The sequence below is a fragment of the Marmota flaviventris genome, chromosome 1 (assembly GCF_047511675.1).
Source record: "Marmota flaviventris isolate mMarFla1 chromosome 1, mMarFla1.hap1, whole genome shotgun sequence".
NCBI classification, from domain to species: Eukaryota; Metazoa; Chordata; class Mammalia; order Rodentia; family Sciuridae; genus Marmota; species Marmota flaviventris.
The window spans coordinates 103,026,424-103,046,354 of NC_092498.1; the positions used below are offsets into that span (position 1 = coordinate 103,026,424).

At 43.5% G+C, this 19,931-nt stretch overlaps 1 protein-coding gene across 1 annotated transcript in view; it reads left to right on the top strand.

Annotated features, from left to right (window-relative positions):
- Adcy1 (adenylate cyclase 1) overlaps positions 1-19,931 on the top strand; it is a 144,645-nt gene that overhangs the window by 15,591 nt on the left and 109,123 nt on the right. Inside the window, exon 2 of the mRNA XM_027938399.2 lies at positions 1,179-1,328. Coding sequence (XP_027794200.2) covers positions 1,179-1,328 — 150 coding nt within the window. The remainder of the gene's footprint in view (positions 1-1,178; positions 1,329-19,931) is intronic.

Genomic DNA, 19,931 nt, shown 5'->3' on the forward strand with positions numbered 1-19,931 from the left:
GCTGCTATGGTGCTATGTATCATGCAAGAGGTGCCTCTGTGGTCTGCAAGACATTGGGACAGACCACATGAGGAGACCTGCAGGGGCAGCAGTCAAGTCTGGAGCATGGGGTCCAAGGCCTAGTCCTAGGTCCACCAGACCTGGAGGTGAGATCAGGCAGGGAAGTCCTCTTTGCTATTGACAGTTCCTGTGAAGTTCCATTCTTAGTCCTCTGAGGTCTCAATTAGAGCTGGATCAAGGGCCAGGAAATAACAGAAGCTGCATTCCTAGGGTCCTCTTTTAACCAAAGCACGGGGCATCCCTTTTGGTCTGGCCATCATTGTAGACCTAGGAGCTGGGCTCCTATAGGATTCTCCTCAACTGGGCCCTCAGAGCTGGGAGAGCAGGAGATGGACCTTAGGATGCAGTTTCCTCATCTTGGGTTGTTGTTTACCTTAGGCCCAGATCAACATCTTGGGTTTTATTTTTGTCAACTCGTCTTCCCTGAAACCTTTTAGAGCATTCTATACAGTCTTTGTGAACAGTGACACTCTTCACATTTATATCTTCTAGGTATATTAGTTTTCTGGGGCTGTCGTAACAGTGACACAGTGGGGTCTTAAATAACAGAAATTTACTTTCTTATAGTCGTGGAGGCTGGAAGTAAAAGATCCATGTGTGGACAGGGTTTGCGGCTTCTGTGACCCCTCCCCTGGGTGTGTAAAATGACATCTTGTCTCTGAGGCCTCTTAGTCTTCCTTCTCTGTGTCTTTGTCCTAAGCTCTTTGTAAGTTCATCAGTCAGATCAGATCAGGGCCCACCCTAATGATCTCATTGTACTTTGGTAACCTCTTTAAAGACCCCCATCTCCAAATACTGTCACATTCTGAGGTCCTGTGGGCTAAGGCTTCAACATAGGAATTTGGGGAGGGCAAAATTCAGCCCGTAATGTTAAACTTGGATGTCACTCAATTCTGTGACATCTTTTGGCATGTGCCAACTGCCTGGATGGACAAAATGTGTGTTTCCTGCTCCTGCTCAGCTGATAGCCTACTTCATGGTGTGTCTGGGGGGCACCTGCAGAAGCCTTTGATGGCTATGGTGGTTGTGGGGCTGGTTGTGGGGCTTTAGGGAGTCTCTGCATGCTCCATGGATGGCTTGTGCCCCTTCTACATGCTGCATCTGTGCTCTCCCTGTAGCTTGGCGCCAATGCCCTGCTCTTCGTGGGTGTGAACATGTATGGCGTCTTCGTGCGGATTCTGACTGAACGCTCTCAGAGGAAGGCGTTTCTGCAAGCCCGGAGCTGCATTGAGGACCGGCTACGGTTGGAGGATGAGAACGAGAAACAGGTCAGTGGGAGCAGAGTGGACAGGCCCTTTGGCCTGTCCCTGGCCCAGGGCTTCAGGCACCTGGGTCAGTCGGCTGACAAGAGGCAGCTGTGGTTATGGAGTGAAGGAAGCTACCCACCATCTGTCCTCCCTGAGCCTCAGTTTACCTCTTGGTGACAGGGCCTGCAATTCTTAGTGTTATGTATTGGCATGTGGGGCTGTGGAGGAGACACCCTCCATATTTTATTAGTCTAGTGGATGGGAAGCCTGAGCTTGATGCTCCTACAGAGGCTGAGTTGCTCGTGAGCCATGGAATAGTGATTGGGGGTGGCATTTGTGTGCATAATGTCCCCGATGCAGCAGGAAATGGTTCACCTGGCCTTAGAAGGACCAAATTGGTCCTGACCACACCTTATGTGAATGTGAATGTGCAGCTGGCCCTGAGTTGTTGGCCTGAGGGACCCTGGGCAAGGACCTGAGGCATGTGCCAGCTCTGGCCTTGGCTGATTCCTGGGCATTCCTAGGGTACTCAGGAGCTATGCAGGAATCTTAGTGTTCACAGTGGCAGGCTCTAGCATGACCTGAGCACCCTCCTTGGGACTTCTTGCCATGGCCTGCTAAGGCGGCATGATTGGCACTCCATTCTCAAGGTGAAACAGGCTTGGAGGAGCCGTGCTTTAGTCTACTTATCCCCTGTGGCTCAGCACTGTGTGTCTTTGCATAGGCTCTGTCCACAGGTGGACCAGGGAAGGGTGAGCCTCAGGGTGAGGCCTGGAGCATCATGGCCTCCCCTTTGCTGGGAGGATTCAGACTTCTCCCAGCTGGGGGCTCACAGGCCCTCTGCATACAGCGCTAATATCTCAGGTGTGTGGTTGTCAAGGAAGTGGAAGAACACAGCATCTGGTTCTCAACTGTATTCTACTTTTGTTGTAAATGTTATACTTACTGTAAATTTAAATATATGCACAAACATCTTTTCATGTGTATGCATTATAATGAAACCTACTAAGTTGGATATAATTGAGGAATAGATCACATATGTTTAGATTGTGTTTGGACATGTGGATGGACCTGTGGGGGACAGTAGGTGTCTGTGTGTTTATGTGTTCATGCATACTTGTAGATATGCATGTGTGGATATGTGCATATTTTCATTTGTATGCATATGCACACATATGTCAATGGGACTGTGTGTTCCTATGTCATGTGCATATCTATGTATGTTTATATGTCTGTGTGGTTGCATGTGAGTACATGTATCTCTCTCTGTGTATGTTAGCATCTGTGTACATGTACGTGTGTGTGTTGTATACTGTATGTGTGTCCATGCTCATGTGTGTGTGTAAATCATGCATCTTCTGAGACTGTGTCCTGAGCATTTCTGCCTTGACCAGAGTCATCACACTGGTAGCAATATCTTTTTGTACTTTCTAAGAAATGTTTGACCCTGTTTTTATTTCCTCAGTGAGATTCCAGAACTGAATCTTTAGAAACCCTGTTTCTCCCTTAAATTATATCCTCTGTAGTGCTGGAGAAAGCAGGCATTTTTGTGGGTCATCCTTGTTTTGTGTTTTTGAACCACCCTTTCTTTTTCTCTGATTCCCTGCCATCTCCTTTTCAATACCTTTCTTTCCTACTTCCTCTGTTTTGTCAATTTTCATTTCTTTCTGACTTTTGCTGCTTCTCCTGTAGATCATCTTGCCTCTCAGTATGTTACTTTTTTTTTTTAAAAAAAAGTTTTCTTCTTATATCCCTTTAGGTTATTTTGTTTTTATTTATTTTAAAATTATTTTTTGATGAACATATTAATTGAATGTACTTATCAATTGAATCCATTGTGGCATCTCAACACATGCATGTAGCAGCAGCGATTGCATCAGGGTAGTTACGTTTCCTTCTAGTCATTTCTTTATGTTTGGAGCCTTTGAGTTAGTGTCTAACAGATTTTTGTAGAAATGTATAACAGGTTGTGAAATGTAGTCACCCCACTATGATGGGGAACACCAGAACTTATTGCTTTTATCTAAGTTTGTTTCAGGTCCCATTGCCCAGCCTCCCTCCATCCTCCTCACCTTTGGCAGTCACTCTTCTCATATGTAGAAGCTACATTTTAGCTTCTACATATGAGAGAGATCATGCTACAATTGTCTTTCTAAAATGGCTGCCTTGGGCTGAGGCTATAACTAAGTGGTAGAGTGCTCGCCTCACACATGGAAGGCACTGATTTGATCCTCAGCACCACATCAAAATAAAGGTATTGTGTTCATTTACAACTAAAAAAAATTTTAAAAAATTAAATAAAATGGATGTCTTGTTTCACTTAACATCCCCCAGTTCGATTCATTTTGCTGCAAATGTCAGCATTTCATTCTTTCTTTATTTGGTATTGGGGATTGAACTCAGGGGCACTACAACCACTGAGCCACATCCCTGGCCCTATTTTGTATTTTATTTGGAGACAGGATCTCACTGAGTTGCTTAGTGCCTCACCATTGCTGAGGCTGGCTTTGAACTTGTGATCCTCCTGTTTCAGCCTCCCAAGGTAATCCCTCCTGGGATTACAGGCATGTGCCACTGTGCCAGGCTTTATTCTTCTTGATAGCTGAATAGTACTCCATTGTTCATATTTTCTTTGTCCATTCACCCAGGCTGATTCCATATCTTAGCTCTTGTGCATAGTGCTGCAATAAACTCCTCTAGCTATGGCTGCTTGAAGGTGTAGCTTTACTTGGTTTTCTAGCAGTCCTGGGAGCCAGGGTTTATTTCTTAGCTCTACAGATGAGGAAGGCTAGGCTCAGGCAGGAAATTTCAAAATGGTAAATGTTACCCAATCCCATTAATCCAGCTGAATGCCCTCTTTTCAAGGTTTTGTCTTTATGTGTATTCTTTTGTCACATACTTGACACCTTGGCATAAAGAATTTTATTTTCTGCATTAAAATGGTTTCATTTGCACCACTTGCATTATAAATGTGATTTAAATCAACAGTTTCTTCTTCCCCTTAGTACATATGCTCCAGTGTTCTCAGCTTCTGATATTTAGATGCCATGCTTTCAAAAAGGTTTTCTTCTTGCACGTCTGCATTTATCTAGCTTTCAAATATTATCTTAGTTGCATTGTTAGGTGAGTGAGTATAACCTGCTTCTCCCCCAAATTCCTGAGTGTTTCCTAAAGGTTGTACTCCTATATATCTTTAAGAAGCAGTGTCTGATTACACTCTTCTCCCTGGAATGCTAGTGCTCTGTCTGGACCATGCCATCAACAGCCCTAAGGAGCCTGTTAAAAATGCAGATTACGTGCTCTGCCCAGCCTGGGGGTGGGAAAGCCAGGCCCAGGCCCAGGGAGGGTTGGATTCTGGTGAGCAGCCACTGGTGTTCTGTGTTGCATCTGATTCGCTTCCCATTCCCTCTTCTGCCTCCCATTATGTCTCTTTATCTTTCCCTCTCTTTATCTCTCTTTTCTCTGTTTTTTTTTTTTTTATGTGTCACTGTCTCTTTCTGTCTCTGTTTCTTCATATCCCTATCTCTGTATCTCTTTCTGTTTCTGTCTCTCTTTGTCCCATCTCTCTGTTTCTCGGCATCTGTCTCTTTCTCCCTGTCTCTGCCTCTGCATCTCCTTTTCTGTGTCTCTGTCTCTTTCTCTCTGTTTCTTCATATTCCTTTCTCTGTCTCTCTTTCTGTCTCTGTCTCCATCTCTGTGTTTCTCTGTCTCTGTCTCCTGTCTCTGCTCCTGCATCTCCTGTTTCTCTCTTTCTTCCTGTTTCTTCATATCCTCTCTCTGAGTCTCTTTTTTCTCTCTCCTTGTCTCCATTTCTGTTTCTCTGTGTATCTCTCTCTCTTTCTCCCCTGTCTCTGCATATCCATCTTCCTCTCTGTGTCTGTCTCTTTCTCTCTCTGTGTCAGGCTGTGGCCCCTCCTGCTTGTCCTGTCCCTCCCATTACTGATGCCTCCTCTACTCACCATCTGTATTTCTTTGTTAATTGTACACTTGACTCTCATATGAGCTGTGTGCACAGCTCTCCCCACCACAGAGAGGCAACACTCTGTCCACAGCCCCGTCTTTCTCGGTCCATTCCCCTAGCTTGGCTTTTCTTTATATGAAAACTCAATCCTTAGTGTTTATAGTTTCCTTCATGGTTTCCCCTGTTGCCTCAAAGTAGAGCTCATGTTCTGATAGTTGAGTATTGAGTAAGGACTTGGCTTTTGTGAGTTCCCAACTCCACCTTGAGATCTCTGCAGACCCTCCTTTTGCTGTATTTTTCTCTGGATCTCCTCTGAGCTTAGTGTTGTATCTCAGGAAGACTATCCTACTAGGTAGGCTGGTACCCAGGACTCAGATGCCTGGTCTCTGGGATGGCAGAAGTAAGGCAGCACCAGGACCCAGCAAGGCCTTCCAACTTCTGGGTTCTCAGGCATCATGGGCTCACGGTCAATCTGCATCTGTCCAGGGGGCCTTCTGGAGATGAGGGAGCAGCTCTGCTCCAATCTCCCTGTATCAACATGAAATCATAGCCTCCTCCAGCAATAAGCGAGGGACCCTCTACCAGATAGCTATGTGACTGTAAGTTCCATTCATGGCACAGTTGTATCCAGTGGTTGCTTCTAAAGCCTTCTCCACCCATGTAGACTGTTAAGGCAACATGATGGGTGATTGGAGGGGATCTGTAAGGACATACCTGATGCTGGGGGAAAGGACCTGGGACATGCACCCTAGTTCCAGGAGGAGAACTTGGCTCCTTCTACTTCTGGGAGGAGTTTTGGGATTGCACCTGGGGTCCTGGAAGATCTGGGCAGTGGAACCCAGTCCTGGGAGGGGTCTGTGCCTGTGCAGGAGTGAGATGCAGGGCAGAGTTCAGAGGGGCTAGAAGGAGAGGCCTGAGTAGGATGAGACTCAGGGAATCAGCGTGGGCAGAGACCCTAGCGGGGTGCTCCAGTGTGTGTGGTGCTTTGGGGCCTCTGGGGCCTCAGCTGGTGCTAGAGAGACCTGAAGGTGGATCGGAAAGCAGGGCTGGTTTGGAGTGTCTCTGCTGTGGCTCTTCTCTCAGTGGCTGCATGGGTGCTGCATGGGTGTTGGGCCCTATAAAAGGACCGCTGCTTGACACGAGTGGGACAGAGGCATGTGGACATGTTGAGAGTCTGTGCACCTATGGGAGCCTGGAGGCAGGGGAGCAACTGCACTGGGGGAACTTGGGGACTTCTTTCCCCTCTTTTCCTGAGTGTGTAATTTGGGGGAGTGGGCTGTGCTCAGCTCACAAAGAGCACACCTCCCAGGGATGTCTGCCGATCTGGCTATGCTTCTGTGGCCAGCACTGACCACCTGTGCTTATGAGGGGGAGAGCAAGGGGCTGCTTCTCTGAGATGTGAACCTCCACATTAAAAGCCCCTTGCCCTGTCCTAGGGATTTGATGGAACAGATGAGAACCACTGGGACAGCAGCATTCTGGCCCAGTGCTGCTGGTCAGACCTCCAGATGGAGGCGGTGGGGCCTGAGCCCTTCTCCACTCTGTTTACAAATTGGATCCCTTGACCCCATGCCAAAATTGTTGTTACGTGCTATACCTTAAGCCTTGGGGAAAACCTCCAAGAGCCCTGGGTGATGCTGCCTTGTTGGAATCCACCAGCCACCAGCCGGGACCGTCTCTGAGGCTGTACTTACTGCTCATTTTTGCAGCACTTCCATGAAGAGAGGCATGTTTGATACAGCCATCAGGAGCCCATGCCCTCCATTGTTTTCACTGACAACTGTGTGGCTGCCATGCGGTCAGCCAGGCTGTGTTGCCGTCCGCGTCGGCCCTTTAGGCCCAACTGCTTGCATCATTTCAGGCTCTGAGGCTTCCACCGACATGTGTCGACAAAGAATAACAACACCGCTTTAAAGAAAATAAGAAATTACTCTATTCAGAGCCAAATATGAGTGATCATGGTCCAGGAAGACACGTTTGAGTTACACTGAATGATCTGTTCTTTCATGAAAGACATTTCATGGAGCTTATACAAAGAAGGCCATGCTTAAATACATTCCATAAATCCATTGGTGGGCAGTAGGTAGGTGGGCTTCAGCAAAGGGGGAAATTTCTTCCATAGGTTTCAGAAGTTATAACATTCTTAGATTTGGAGTTGGTGGAGGCTAGAGGGCTGTTAAGCCTAAGGATATATATTCCAAGAGGTTTATCTAATAGTCACATGGAGGTTAGGTCATATACAAAGGTTATGAGTAAGTGGCTATTTTTCTAAAGGGCCTAAGATAGCCCAATAAATTTGGGTTCTCAACCTGCAACATTCCATCTCTCCACAATCATCATGCTCTCCCCAGCCAAGGTCAAATACTCTGCACGTCTTTATATGGCATATGGCTTCTTCAGAGAACTTCAGGTTTGCATGCTTTTGTTTGAGGAATGTTGGAGTTGTTCTTCCTACTCTTCCTGGACCTTCTGGAGTAGCCAGTAGCAGAGGAGGAGATGGGAGAGAGGGTGGAGCAGGGGGCTCCTCTGTTACATTGTACCACTTATTGTACTTCTAGAAGATTCTTTACTCCTGAGAAAAGTTACCTGAATTATCAGTATCACTGAGGCTGATTCCTTTGAGAGGGGCTTGTATATGCTAAAAAGTCCTACCCTCCCAACAAAATAAATGAACAGAACAAAGGGGTGTCCTGACCTATGGGACCTGGGTCGGAATAGAAATTCCCAGTGCAAAAATGTTCTTCTTGTCCCATGTGGCTGAATCTCTTTTTAAAATTAAGAGGTATCTATTAAATGACTAGGCCTCTGTCTCATTGTTAAGATTGTAAGGACTTTATTCTGTTTTATTAATCTGAGAACTGGGGCTCAGATTTTTAAACATTTTTGGAAAGGTAATGAGCAAATCACAAGGTAGTGGTGGGTGGGGCAGAACCCAGGCAAAGCCCTGCGTCGTCTCCCTTTGTGTCCCGTCCTCCTCAGAGCACAAAGGCTCACTCAGGTGTACTTTACAGAAAACTGAGTTAAATGTTCCAAAGCGATGTGAAGATTCTAGCAGGGCTCTTGCTGTTTCAGAACAGAAATGTCAAAAGTGGATTCTTAGAAAGAGAAAAACCTGAGAGACATCTATCAAGAAGAAAGAGAGCTGGCACACATGAGTGGTATGAGGGACAAGAAGAGGCCGGCTGCAGACAAAGCAGTGACCCAAAATAGATAATAGAGAGATGCTAAGAATAACCTTTTGCCTGCATATTCGAAAACTTAGACAAAATGGACAAATTCCCAGAAACGTGTCAGTTGCCAAAGATGATCAGAAAAGAAAAAGAAAGCCTGAAAAATCTTACAACCATCAAAAACACTGACTCAGTCCTTCTACAGGGTTACAAAAATGACAGCAGGCCCTGAAGGGTTTGCAGATGAGTTCTGTTTTTTTTTTTTTTTCCGTCCAGGTATTGAACCCAGGGATGCTTGCTTAACCACTGAGCCATCTCCCCCATCCCCTTTTTATGTTTATTTGGACAGGGTCTCACTAAGTTGCTTAGGGCCTCACTAAATTGCTGAGGCTGGCTTTGAACTCACAATTCTCCTGCTTCAGCCCTCCTAAAGTGCTGGGATTACAATTGTGCACTACCATGCCTGGCCTGCCGATGAGTTCTGTACAACTTGGAGGAAGATGTTATTCCAACTGGATCACGCACAGGATAGGAAACTGATTCTCTGAGTTCCGTGGGACCTTGCTTGAGCTGAGGTGGGGGTGGGGTGGGGCGTGAATCTAACAGGAAGCTCAGATCTACAAGCCTGTTTCCCTTTCCAGTTTTCATTAGTGGCCCCTCTTGGGCTCTGTGCTTCATGTGCCTGAGTGGACTGGGAGGGAGTCCCTTAGCTGCTTGTCCCCTTTGGTGTTGCTAACGCATTGGGCTCTAGGAGAGAGAGGGGCAGGTGTGCCACTTGGTTGGGGTGACCTGACTCCCTTGTGTAGTTCATCCCACAGTAGCCAGGATACCGTGTTAGTGGAATTGAGGCCCCAGTGGCCCCAGAAAAGTATTGGCACGGGTTGACCTTAGATCTCCTGATTCCTGGTCAGATGCCTGGAAGGGGAGGTGACTACCTCCATTACGTCTTTTTTGAGCAGTCCCTGCCTGGCATTCTTCCTACCTGAAGTAGTCAGCATGGGTATGGTGGGGCACCCTCCTCTAGCCTGGATGCTGCACGTTATCTACACACGCAGTGCTGAGTCCTTTGGCAGGACTGTCCAGGGGTCCTCTGACTCCACAGCCCTCCAGTATTCCTTTACTGCTCTGTGATCAGCCGTGCCACATTGTTTCTGCCATTTATGCTTCAGAATCAGACCTGTAGAAGCCATGGGGATCCAGTGTCACCTCCTTGTTCTTCCATGGTGGGGGCTGTGTGTTGTCAGGAAGAGACCAGAGCTGGTTGAATCCTTGGTCTCTAGGCAAGGGGGTTTGTGGGGACCCCAGCCATCCACCTCCTATGTTGTGTTTCTCATTTGTCTTAGGCCTATGTGGTAATTGGAGGTGGTGGCCAACATGCTGTTCCTGGGACAGTCCTCTTGGTTCTCCTCTTGATGGCAAAGCCCAGACATAGGAGCCACTAGGATAACATAGAGGCGTGGTGTGGCTGGGAAAGAAGGATCCCTTGAGCCCCAGAGTCTCTATCTTTGGCCTGCAAATAGCCACCTTCTTTCAGTGTATTCCCTGTGTGCACATCCCTCGGATCTCGGTCCAAATCTCTTCACCAGTCAGACTGGATTAAGGCCCACTCCAGTGACCTCATTTTAATTTAATTACTTTCTTAGAGGCCCTGTCTCCAAATACGGTTACAATGGGGGGTTGGGATTCAACCTGTAAATTTGAGGGAGGGAAAAATTCCACCCACAACATATCCCAAGCCACGTGATACTCTGTCATGTAAAAGTCAAGTACATGATCCAAGAATGAGGAGATGCTGGCTCTGAGCCCTGGGTGTGGGTGGAGTGCAGAGTACCTGTTCTTGTCCCTAGATGGCCAGGCACAGAGATAAGGAGCAAATCTTGGCTCCTGTGCAGCTGGTGGAGAAGCAACCTTGGCTGAAGACTGGGCCCTTTCTGTTGGTTCCCCATCCCTCCTGCTCTAACCTGAGATGTGCTACATGGTGGCAGAAGGAGCAGGAACCCAAGCAGGCTGTCTTCTTGATCCAGATAGATGGTGACTGTGAGCAGCTGATTGGCCATCCCTGAGCCTGGGACTCACCAGCTTGAGTACAGATCTGCCCCTTCCTCAGGATTTTCTCCTCTCAGCCTAGGGTGCCCTGCAACCTACTTGGGTCTTCTGTCCCTATGGATGGAGATGTCCTTTCTCAGTACTCCAAGAACTTTAAGAAGGGTTATTCTTAGTGTTTCTAAGGTCTTTTTGGTTTCCCTTAGTATTGATCTTCTCACCTGGCACAGTGATTGGCAGAGGTCTTGTCATGAATATAGGTGGACCAGGAACAGATTCCATCTGAGGAGGATTCATCCTCTGGTCTCCTTGGCCCAGCTCTCCTGGGGCCTCTTCGTTTGCAGATCTCACACACCCACGGTTGTTGACCTTGGCAGTAAGCTGGGGTGAGGGGCGGGGTGAGGACAGTGGAAGACAGGCCTTGCCCTTTGACATGTCTGGCTTGGAGCTGGTGTGAGAAGAGAGGAGCCTGACCTCAGCCAGCAGGGCAGGTGGAGGACAGTGGCTGAGGTTGCTTGCCGGACGGGGGACAGAGAAGGGAATACCCAGCTGGTTCCTCCAGCTATGGAGAAGCTTCCAGAAATGACCAGTTCTAAGAATCAAGGAGGTTCTGACTGGACCAAGGAGAAAAGTCAATTCCAGGTGCAAGTCTATGGTGGAGTACAGGTGGATCTTGGGCAGTGTGGGTAATCAGTACCACGGCCTTCAGGGAGTTGACTCAGAGAACTCTTGGCAGCCTGGCTGGACAGAAGACTGAGGGTCTGGTGTGTGAGGGCAGGGGAGATGCAGATGGACACTGATGTGCTGCCCCTCCTGTGTTGGAGAGCCATCCCCTGCCTCCTCCAGGCACCTTCATTCTCATTTTCCTATGCATTTGGGTCTGAGCCTCCAGCATCAGCTCCCACAAGCACCTGACTGAGTGTTCTGAGTTACCTGGGAAGATGGATCTCATCTGTGGGGAATCAGCTGGACGATGTCACCCTGATGTGGTCTCCAGCCACCATAGGCACTGGTGAGAGATGCAGCAGATCATGCCCTGCCCAGACCTACTGTAAACTTCAGCTCTATCACTGAATCCCAGAAGGGGTGTCTAAAGAGGGTCCCAGGTGCTGGTACACAGACTTCCATAGCAAGCACCTGGCACAGATTCTGGCAGCATATGCCCTCTGTGGAGTGTGCTGTGTGGAGGAGTATGATCAGAGGTTTAAGGGGTATGGAAGAGTTTGCCAGATAGAGGCAGGTGCCATTCAGGCAGCAGACTGGGGGAGGTCATGTGTTAATTTGGGGAAAGGATGGCCAAGTGCCTACCTAGGCATGAGCTCTGCCTTCCTTCAGCATGGAGATGATAGGGATATGGGTTAAAAGGACAGTTCCACCAAGACCACCTGGGGTCCTCAGGGTGTTCATAGCCCCACCCTGGGGGTCTGGCCATGGGATCTGTGCCTGTCGCAGCTGGAGAGCACAGGAGTGAGAGAGCACAGCTCCTCTGCCACCCCCACAGCCTATGGGGGAAGGGACCCCCGAGCTCAGCTTCCCCTTCCTAAGTGTGGAGGCAGGTTCCTCCAAGGGCCCTGCCTGTTCCTCAGATGCCACTACTAAATCAGAATTCTAAAAATAACACACAGCTATTTAAATCTCACACTCAATTTGTTATCCTAACAAGGTAAATGGAACGATTTTGAGTTCCCGGTGTGTAAGGAAATTTATTAAGAGAAAGAAAACTTTCATTTAAGTAATGTAGGATGGATTGCTAAACAGGCCGAGCTATTCTCATTACTCTTTTCAAACCGCTGCAGTTGTTATTTATACTTCATTTTTAATTCTATTTTTTTATGGTTTTGCAGTTCTGGGAATTGAATGCTTTGTTACTTAAACACCTTTGTTGATAGTTGACATGTAAAGTTCAATTGAAAGATCAAAACCAGTTTCAATACTTATAGAATTATTTTTATATTGGATTATTATATAATAATCTTAATCCTATGTGTTTTTTATTTAGTATATATTTATAGATCTTCATCTATAAATAATATTAAATAAAGATTAATCATAATCTTACGCATTAATCTTATTTAATAACCTTACACATTAATCTTATTTAACATATATTAAACAATCTTGATATTATTGTATAGAATAATATAGTAATTATTAGAAGACAGGAATGATTGAAATCAATCAAATTGAGAATAAAAAAAAAATTCCAAAGGATCAATGAACAAAGAGTTGGTGTTTTGAAAGGCTAAACAGGATTGACAAACCCTTAGCCAAATTAACAAAAAGAAAGAGAAGATTCAAATTAATAAAATAAGAGTTGAAAAAGGAAATATCACCCCAGACACTACTGAAATCCAGAGGATCATCAGAAACTATTTTGAAAATTTATACTTCAACAAACTAGAAAATATTGAAGATACTGACGGATTCCTAGAGAAATATGATCTACCCAAATTGAACCATGAGAAAATAGAAAACTTAAACAGATTAATATCAAGTAATGAAATTGAAGCAGCTGTCAAAAGCCTTCCAACAATAAAAGCCCAAGCCTGGATGAATTCTCATCTGAGTTCTACCAGACCTTTAAAAAACAACTAATACCAATACTGCTCAAATAATTCCATGCAAAGGAGAGAAAACTGCCAAATTTATTCTATGATGCCAGTATCACCTTGATACTCAAAACGAAGACACATCAAGGAAAGAAAACTTGAGGCTGATATCCTTGATGAATATAGATGCAAAAATTCTTAATAAAATATTGGCAAATCATATACACAAACACATTAAAAAGACAGTGCACAATGTTCAAGTGGGTTTCATCCCAGGGATGCAAGGTTGCTTCAACATATAGAAATCAATAAGTGTAATTCACTGCATATATTGATTAAGGACAGGAATCACATGATTATCTCCATAGATGTAGAAAAAGCATTTGACAAAGTCCAATTCAACTTATGTTTATTCATGTTTAAAACACTAGAATAACTAGGGATAGAAGGAACTTACCTCAACATTGTAAATGCTATATATGACAAACCCAAGGTCAACATCATAATGAATGGAGCTTTTTGGAGCATTTTGTTTAAAAACAGGAAAAGGACAAGGATGTCCACTCTCAACACTTCTATTCAAAAGTCTTTGAAACTCTAGCCAGAGCAATCAGAAAAGAAAAGGAAATTAAGGTATACAAATAGGAAAGAAGAGCTTCAATTATCTCTGTTTACTGACGACATGAGTCTATATTTAGAAGACCCCCCCAAAAACAAACTTCACCAGAAGATTTCTAGAGCTGATAAACAAATTTAGTAAAGTAGCAGGGTACAAGATCAATATATATAAATCAGTTGCTTTCCTATACTCCAATAATGAATCTGCTGGAAAAGAAATTAGGAAAACTATCCCATTTACAATAACCTAAGAAAAATACTTGGGAATTAATCTGATGAAAGAGGTGAAGAACCTCTACAATGAAAACTATAGAACACTGAAGAAAGAAATCACAGAAGTCATTAGAAGATGGAAAGACCTCCCATGTTCTTGGATAGGCAGAATTAACATTATCAAAATGGCTGTACTACCAAAGTGTTATACAGATTCAATGCAATTCCCATCAAAATATAAAGATATTCCTCACAGATCTAGAAAAAGCAGTTCTAAAATTCATTTGGAAAAATAAGAGAGCCAAACTATCCTGAGCCTCAAAAAGAGTGATGCTGGAGGCATCACAATACTGTGATACAAATTATACTACATAGCTGGGAGTGGTGGCACACTGCTGTAATTCCAGTGGCTTGGGAGACTGAAGCAGGAGGATTGCAAGTTCAAAGCCAGCCTCAGCAATTTAGCAAGGCCCTTAGCAACTTAGTGAGACCCTGTCTCTAAATAAAGTACACAAAAGGGCTGGGGATGTGATTCAGTGGTTAAGCACCCCCTGGGATCAATCCCTGGTACCACCCTCCAAATATATTACAGAGCTATAATAACAAAAATGGCATGGTACTTGCACCAAAACAGATGTGAAGACCGATGGAATAGAATAGAAGACACAGAGACAAATCCACATAAATATAATTGTCTGATAATAGGTATCTCCTATGTAGATAGACTTTTTAATAAGTGGGCAAACTGGAAATCCTTATATAGAAAAATGCAATTGATGCCTATTTCTCCCCTGCATGAAAGTCAACTCAAAATGGACTAAAGCCCTAGGAATTAGAACCTCTGCAACTGCTAAAATAAAATGTCAGCCCAACACTTCAGTATATTAGGACAGAAACTGGCTTTCTTAACAAGCCTCCTAAAATGTAAGAAGTAAAATTTTAAAAATCAGTAAATGGACTGGGTGTGGTGGTGCATATTCTGTTATCCCAGCAACCTGTGAGGCTGGGGCAGGAGGATCACAAGTTCAAAGCCAGCCTCAGTAATTTAGCGAGGCCTTAAGCAACTTAGTGAGAACTTGTCTCAAAATAAAACATTAAAAAGGGCTGGGGATGTGGCTCAGTGGTTTCAATCCCTGGTACCAAAACAAACAAAAAAAATCAACAAGCGGGATGACATCAAATTAAAAAGCTTTAGCTCAGTAAAGGAAACACATAACCTGAAGAGATAGCCCACAGAATGGGAAAAGATCTTTGCTACCTGCTCCTCAGCTGGGACATTAATATCCAGAATATATAAAACACTCAAAAAATTTAACACCAACAAAACAAATAGAACAAACTAATTAATAAATGGGCAAAAGAACTAAATAGACACTTCTTAAAAGAAGAAATACAAATGGCTAACACATATATGAAAAAATGTTCAATATCTCTAGCAATTAGGGAAATGCAAATCAAAACTACATTGAGATTTCATCTCATTCCAGTCAGAGTGGCAGCTATCAAGAACACAGATAACAATAAGTATTGGTGAAGATGTGGGGAAAAAGTTACATTCATACATGGTTGGTAGGACTGCAAATTAGTGCAGCCACTCTGGAAAGCTGTGTGGAGATTTTTTTAAAAAACTAGTGATGGAACTACCATATAACTCAGCTCTTCCACTCCTTGGTATATATCCAGAATATAAAATCACCATTCTATACAGCCACATCAATGTTTATAGCAGCATAGTTCACAATAGACAAGCTATGGAACCAACTTAGGTGCCCATCAACAGATGAATGGATAAATAAAATGTGGCATATGAACACAGTGGAGTGTTATTCAGCCACAAAGAATAATAATAAAATTATGGCATTTGCAGGTAAATGGATGGTACTAGAGACTATCATGCTAAGTGAAATAAGCCAAACCACAAAAGTCAAATGTTTTCTTTGATATGCAGAAGTTAGTCCAAAATAAAGAGAGACAGAGGGAGAGGGAGGAGAGGAAGAGAAAGAAAGGGAAAAAATAGGGGGAATTCCATCAAAATAGAAGAAAAGATGTATGGAGTAGACTAGGGTATTGGGAAGGGAGGGAGGGATGGGATAAGGAAAGAATGGTAGAATGACTCTGACCTAACTTTCCTATATATGAATATACCACAGTGAATCTCACCACTACGTATATCCACAAGATACTATTAAAAAAACAAACCAACCATGAAATAGCAGAAATATCAGTAGATTAGAAGGAAAGGTATGGGGGAAGAGGAGGGAAAGGAGAGAGGAAGTACTAAGAACTGAATTAGAGCAAATCATATTCCATGATTTAATAAATACGTCAAAAGAATCCTCATGTTATATAATGAAAAATAAAGAAAAAAGAGAAAGACCATCCTAATCCTATGTTGACTTTATATACATGTATATATCTTAACCTTGTTAATCTCAATAATATTAACCTTACATGTTAATCTCATTTAACCCATATATTAAGTCATCTTAATATTATTATGTAGAACTATATAATAATCTGATTTTAGAATATTTTCATTATTTCCCAAAGAAACCTTGTATCCATTAGCTGTCACTCCCCATCATGCCCCTACTGTCCCTCAACCATACCTAGGCTCCCACAAATCTACTTTCTGTCTCTATGGATTTAACTATCCTGATATTTTATATAAATAGAAACATATAACATATGGTCTTTTGTGACTATAACTTCCCTCAGCATAATGTGTTCAATGTTCATCCAGATTGTGGTATGCATCAATACTTCATTCATTTTATGGACAAATACTATTCTACTGTATGGATGTCCAATTGTTCTAGCATTTGTTTAAAAACCATCCTTCCTCCATTGAATAACTTTTGGGCCTTTGTCAAAAATTGGACAAATTTGTGTGTATTTCTTTCTTGATTCTAAATTCTGTTCCTTTGTCCAGTGAGTTTATCCTTCTACTAGTACCACATAGTCTCAATTATTGTTTCTTTCTAGTAAGTCTGAAATTGAATACTGATTCCTTCCACCTCATTATTCTTTTTTAAAAATATGTTTAGTTGTAAATGGACATATAGCCTTTATTTTATTCATTTATTTTTATGTGGCTTTGAGGATCGACCTCACACGTGCTAGGCAAGCTCTCTACCACTAAGCTACAACCCCGGCCCCTTCATTATTCTTTTTTCAAAATTATGTTAACTGTGTATAATTCCTTTTCATTTCCATAGCAATTTTTAGAATAATCTTTCCCATGTCCATAAAGTCATTGCTGGGATTTTGATAGGTTTTGTATTAAGCCTATTTATCAATTTGGATAAAATTTGCATCTGTTGTCTTCCATGAATACAATATGAACATAGTATGAACATATAACATACTATTATGTTCTCTTTAATCAGTTTTGTAATTTTCAGCATAAAAATTCTATACATTGTTTTGGATTTATACCTATATTTCATTTTTGAGCAGTTGTAAATGGTATAGTATTTTTAGTATCAATGTCTGTTCATTTCTAGTATAGAGAAATGCAGCTGGATTTTGTAAGTTAATCTTGTATCCTATGACCTTTTGAACTCAATTATTTGTTTTAGACATGTTTTAGCATTATTTTGTCTTTGTAGCATTCTTTTTTTTTTTTGCCTATGTAGACATCATATATTTTTTATTTCTTCCTTTTCAATCTATATGCCTTTTCTTACCTTATTACTCTGCCTAACCCTTCCAGTGTGATGTTGAATATGAGTGATGAGGGATGATATTCTTGCCTTGTTCCAAGTAAAAGCCCTGAATGTTCCATCATTAAGTATAATGTTAGCATTTGGGGGATGTTACTTAGGAAGTTCACTATTCCTATTTCCCTGAAAGTTTATCATGAATAGATGTTGTATTTTGTTACATTCTTTTCCAGTATTAATTGCTATGTGTTTTTTATTCTTTATCCTATTGATGTGGTATATAGCATTGATTGATATCTCAATATCGAATTAGCATTGTGTTTTTGTCAGTTTATGCATTGCTGCGATCAAAATACCCAAAAAGAACAACTTAGAGGAGGGGAAATTTATTTGGGACTCATGGTTTTAGAGGTTCAGTCCAGTGGGGGCCAATATAAGGCAAGCACATCATGGCAGAAGGCCCAGTTAGGGGAAATTTGCTCAGCTCACGGTAGGATCAAGAAGCGGGTGTGTGTGTGTGGGGAAGGGGCCACAGGGAAGATGCAGCCTTCTAGGGCATGACCCAAGTGACCCACCTCCTCCAGCCATGTCCCACCTGCCTGACACCCAATTAGTTCATTCATACTGGGATGAACTAGATAGGTTACAGCTCTCACAAGCCAATCACTTTACCTTCGAACATTCCTGCATTAGCCCAGGAGCTTTTGGCATTCTTGAATTAAATGCATTTTTTCAGGGTATATAATTCTTTATTTTTTGTGTTGGTGAATTGCTGATACCTTGTCAAGTTCTTATAATCAATATTCATTTTTAAATGGTGTTGGTGTTTTAGTTCTTCATTGAGTCATTTTTATGATGACTGTTTTAGGGTCTTCATTAGCTGTTCTTGCATCTCTGCCTTCTTGATGTTGGTTTTCTTTATTCATTCATTGTGCTTTTTCTAGTTCTTGGTGTGATGAATGATAGACATTTGGGGGTACATTGCATGAAGCTCTGAATCTTATTTGAACCTTGTGTTTAGATTAGTTTTCTTTGACATCACTCTAGCGGGGGAAGGGGAGCTACAGTCTCTTTATGCCAGGTTGAGGTTGAAGTACAGGCTCCACACTCAGCTCCCATGACCCCCATGAAAGGAGGGCTTCTCCTTACTGCTGGGTACGAGGGTGACTATCAGTCCCTATGACCCCACTAATAGCTCTGGGATGGGGGAGGGGGAGCCAGGCCTGTCATTTCCACTTGGTGATAACAAATGCTCCTCCTCACTCTATGGGGTCAGTGGGGACCATAGGGCTCTCCTGCTCCTCCCCCTCCAGAGAAGAGGGGGTCCAGAGCTGGTGCCTGAGGGAGTGAAGGTACCTTGCCCCTTTTATAAATTTCAGGTTTCCTTTCTTCTTATGCCTTTGCGGTCAAAAGACAGGAAGAGAGCCTTCCAGGGGGTGTTGCCTGTGTTGGAAAGTGAGATCCTTCCCCTCCCTGGAGGATTTTAGTGATCTGATGATGAGAATTGCTGTCTGTCTGCCCATTTCCTTTTGTTTGATAATCAGCTACCTGTTCTTTGCCCCAGTCTCAAACTTTCCATCATTATAATGAAATAACCCGAGATAACTTCCAAAGGGTTTATTTTGGCCCACTGTTTTGGAAGTTCCAGTTCAAGATAAATTGGCTCCATTGCTTTGGGCCTTTGGCGAGGCCACCCATCATGTTTGGGAGCATGTGGCAGAGCAAAATTGCTCACCTCATTGCCAGGAAGCAAAGAGAATGAAGAGGAAGGGACAAAGCTTAACTGTTCCCTTCAAAGATACGTGGGCAGTGACCCAAGGACCTCCAAAGGCCTCTCCTCTCAGAGGTTCCACCACCTCCCAACAGTACCACCAGGACCAAGCCTTTAACATATGGGCCCTTGGGGAATATTCAAGATCCAAACCACAGCACTCCCATATGGTCATCGTCATCTATCTCCTCAGTCACATCTAGCTGCATGGGAGACAGAAAATTTTGCTAGGTAGCTAAGAACCCTGATGCAAATGAGGCCTTCATTGTGGTGTCAGCAGTAAAGTAGCATTCTGGGACAATAAGCAGATGGCCAGTGGCTGCCATAGCTACTTCTCCTAATACCCTGTATCAAAATCCAGCCTATGAAGTATCTTGTGCCAGGGGCTATGTGCAGGAACTGCTTAGGGCCCTTCTCTCTTTCCCTCTTGGATGAGAACCTATGGCCCAGATACCCCCTTTCCTTGGAGGTTGGTCTCCTCCTATGTCCTTCATTTCCTCCTGTCTGATTGGTTCAATCCTGTGGCCTGTGGTTTATTGTTGTTCTGTCTTTATTCCCAACTGTTCAGGGCAGTGATGTGATGGTAAGACCAAGAACCCCTAAGACCTGCCTGTAGGTGTATAGTGAGAGTATT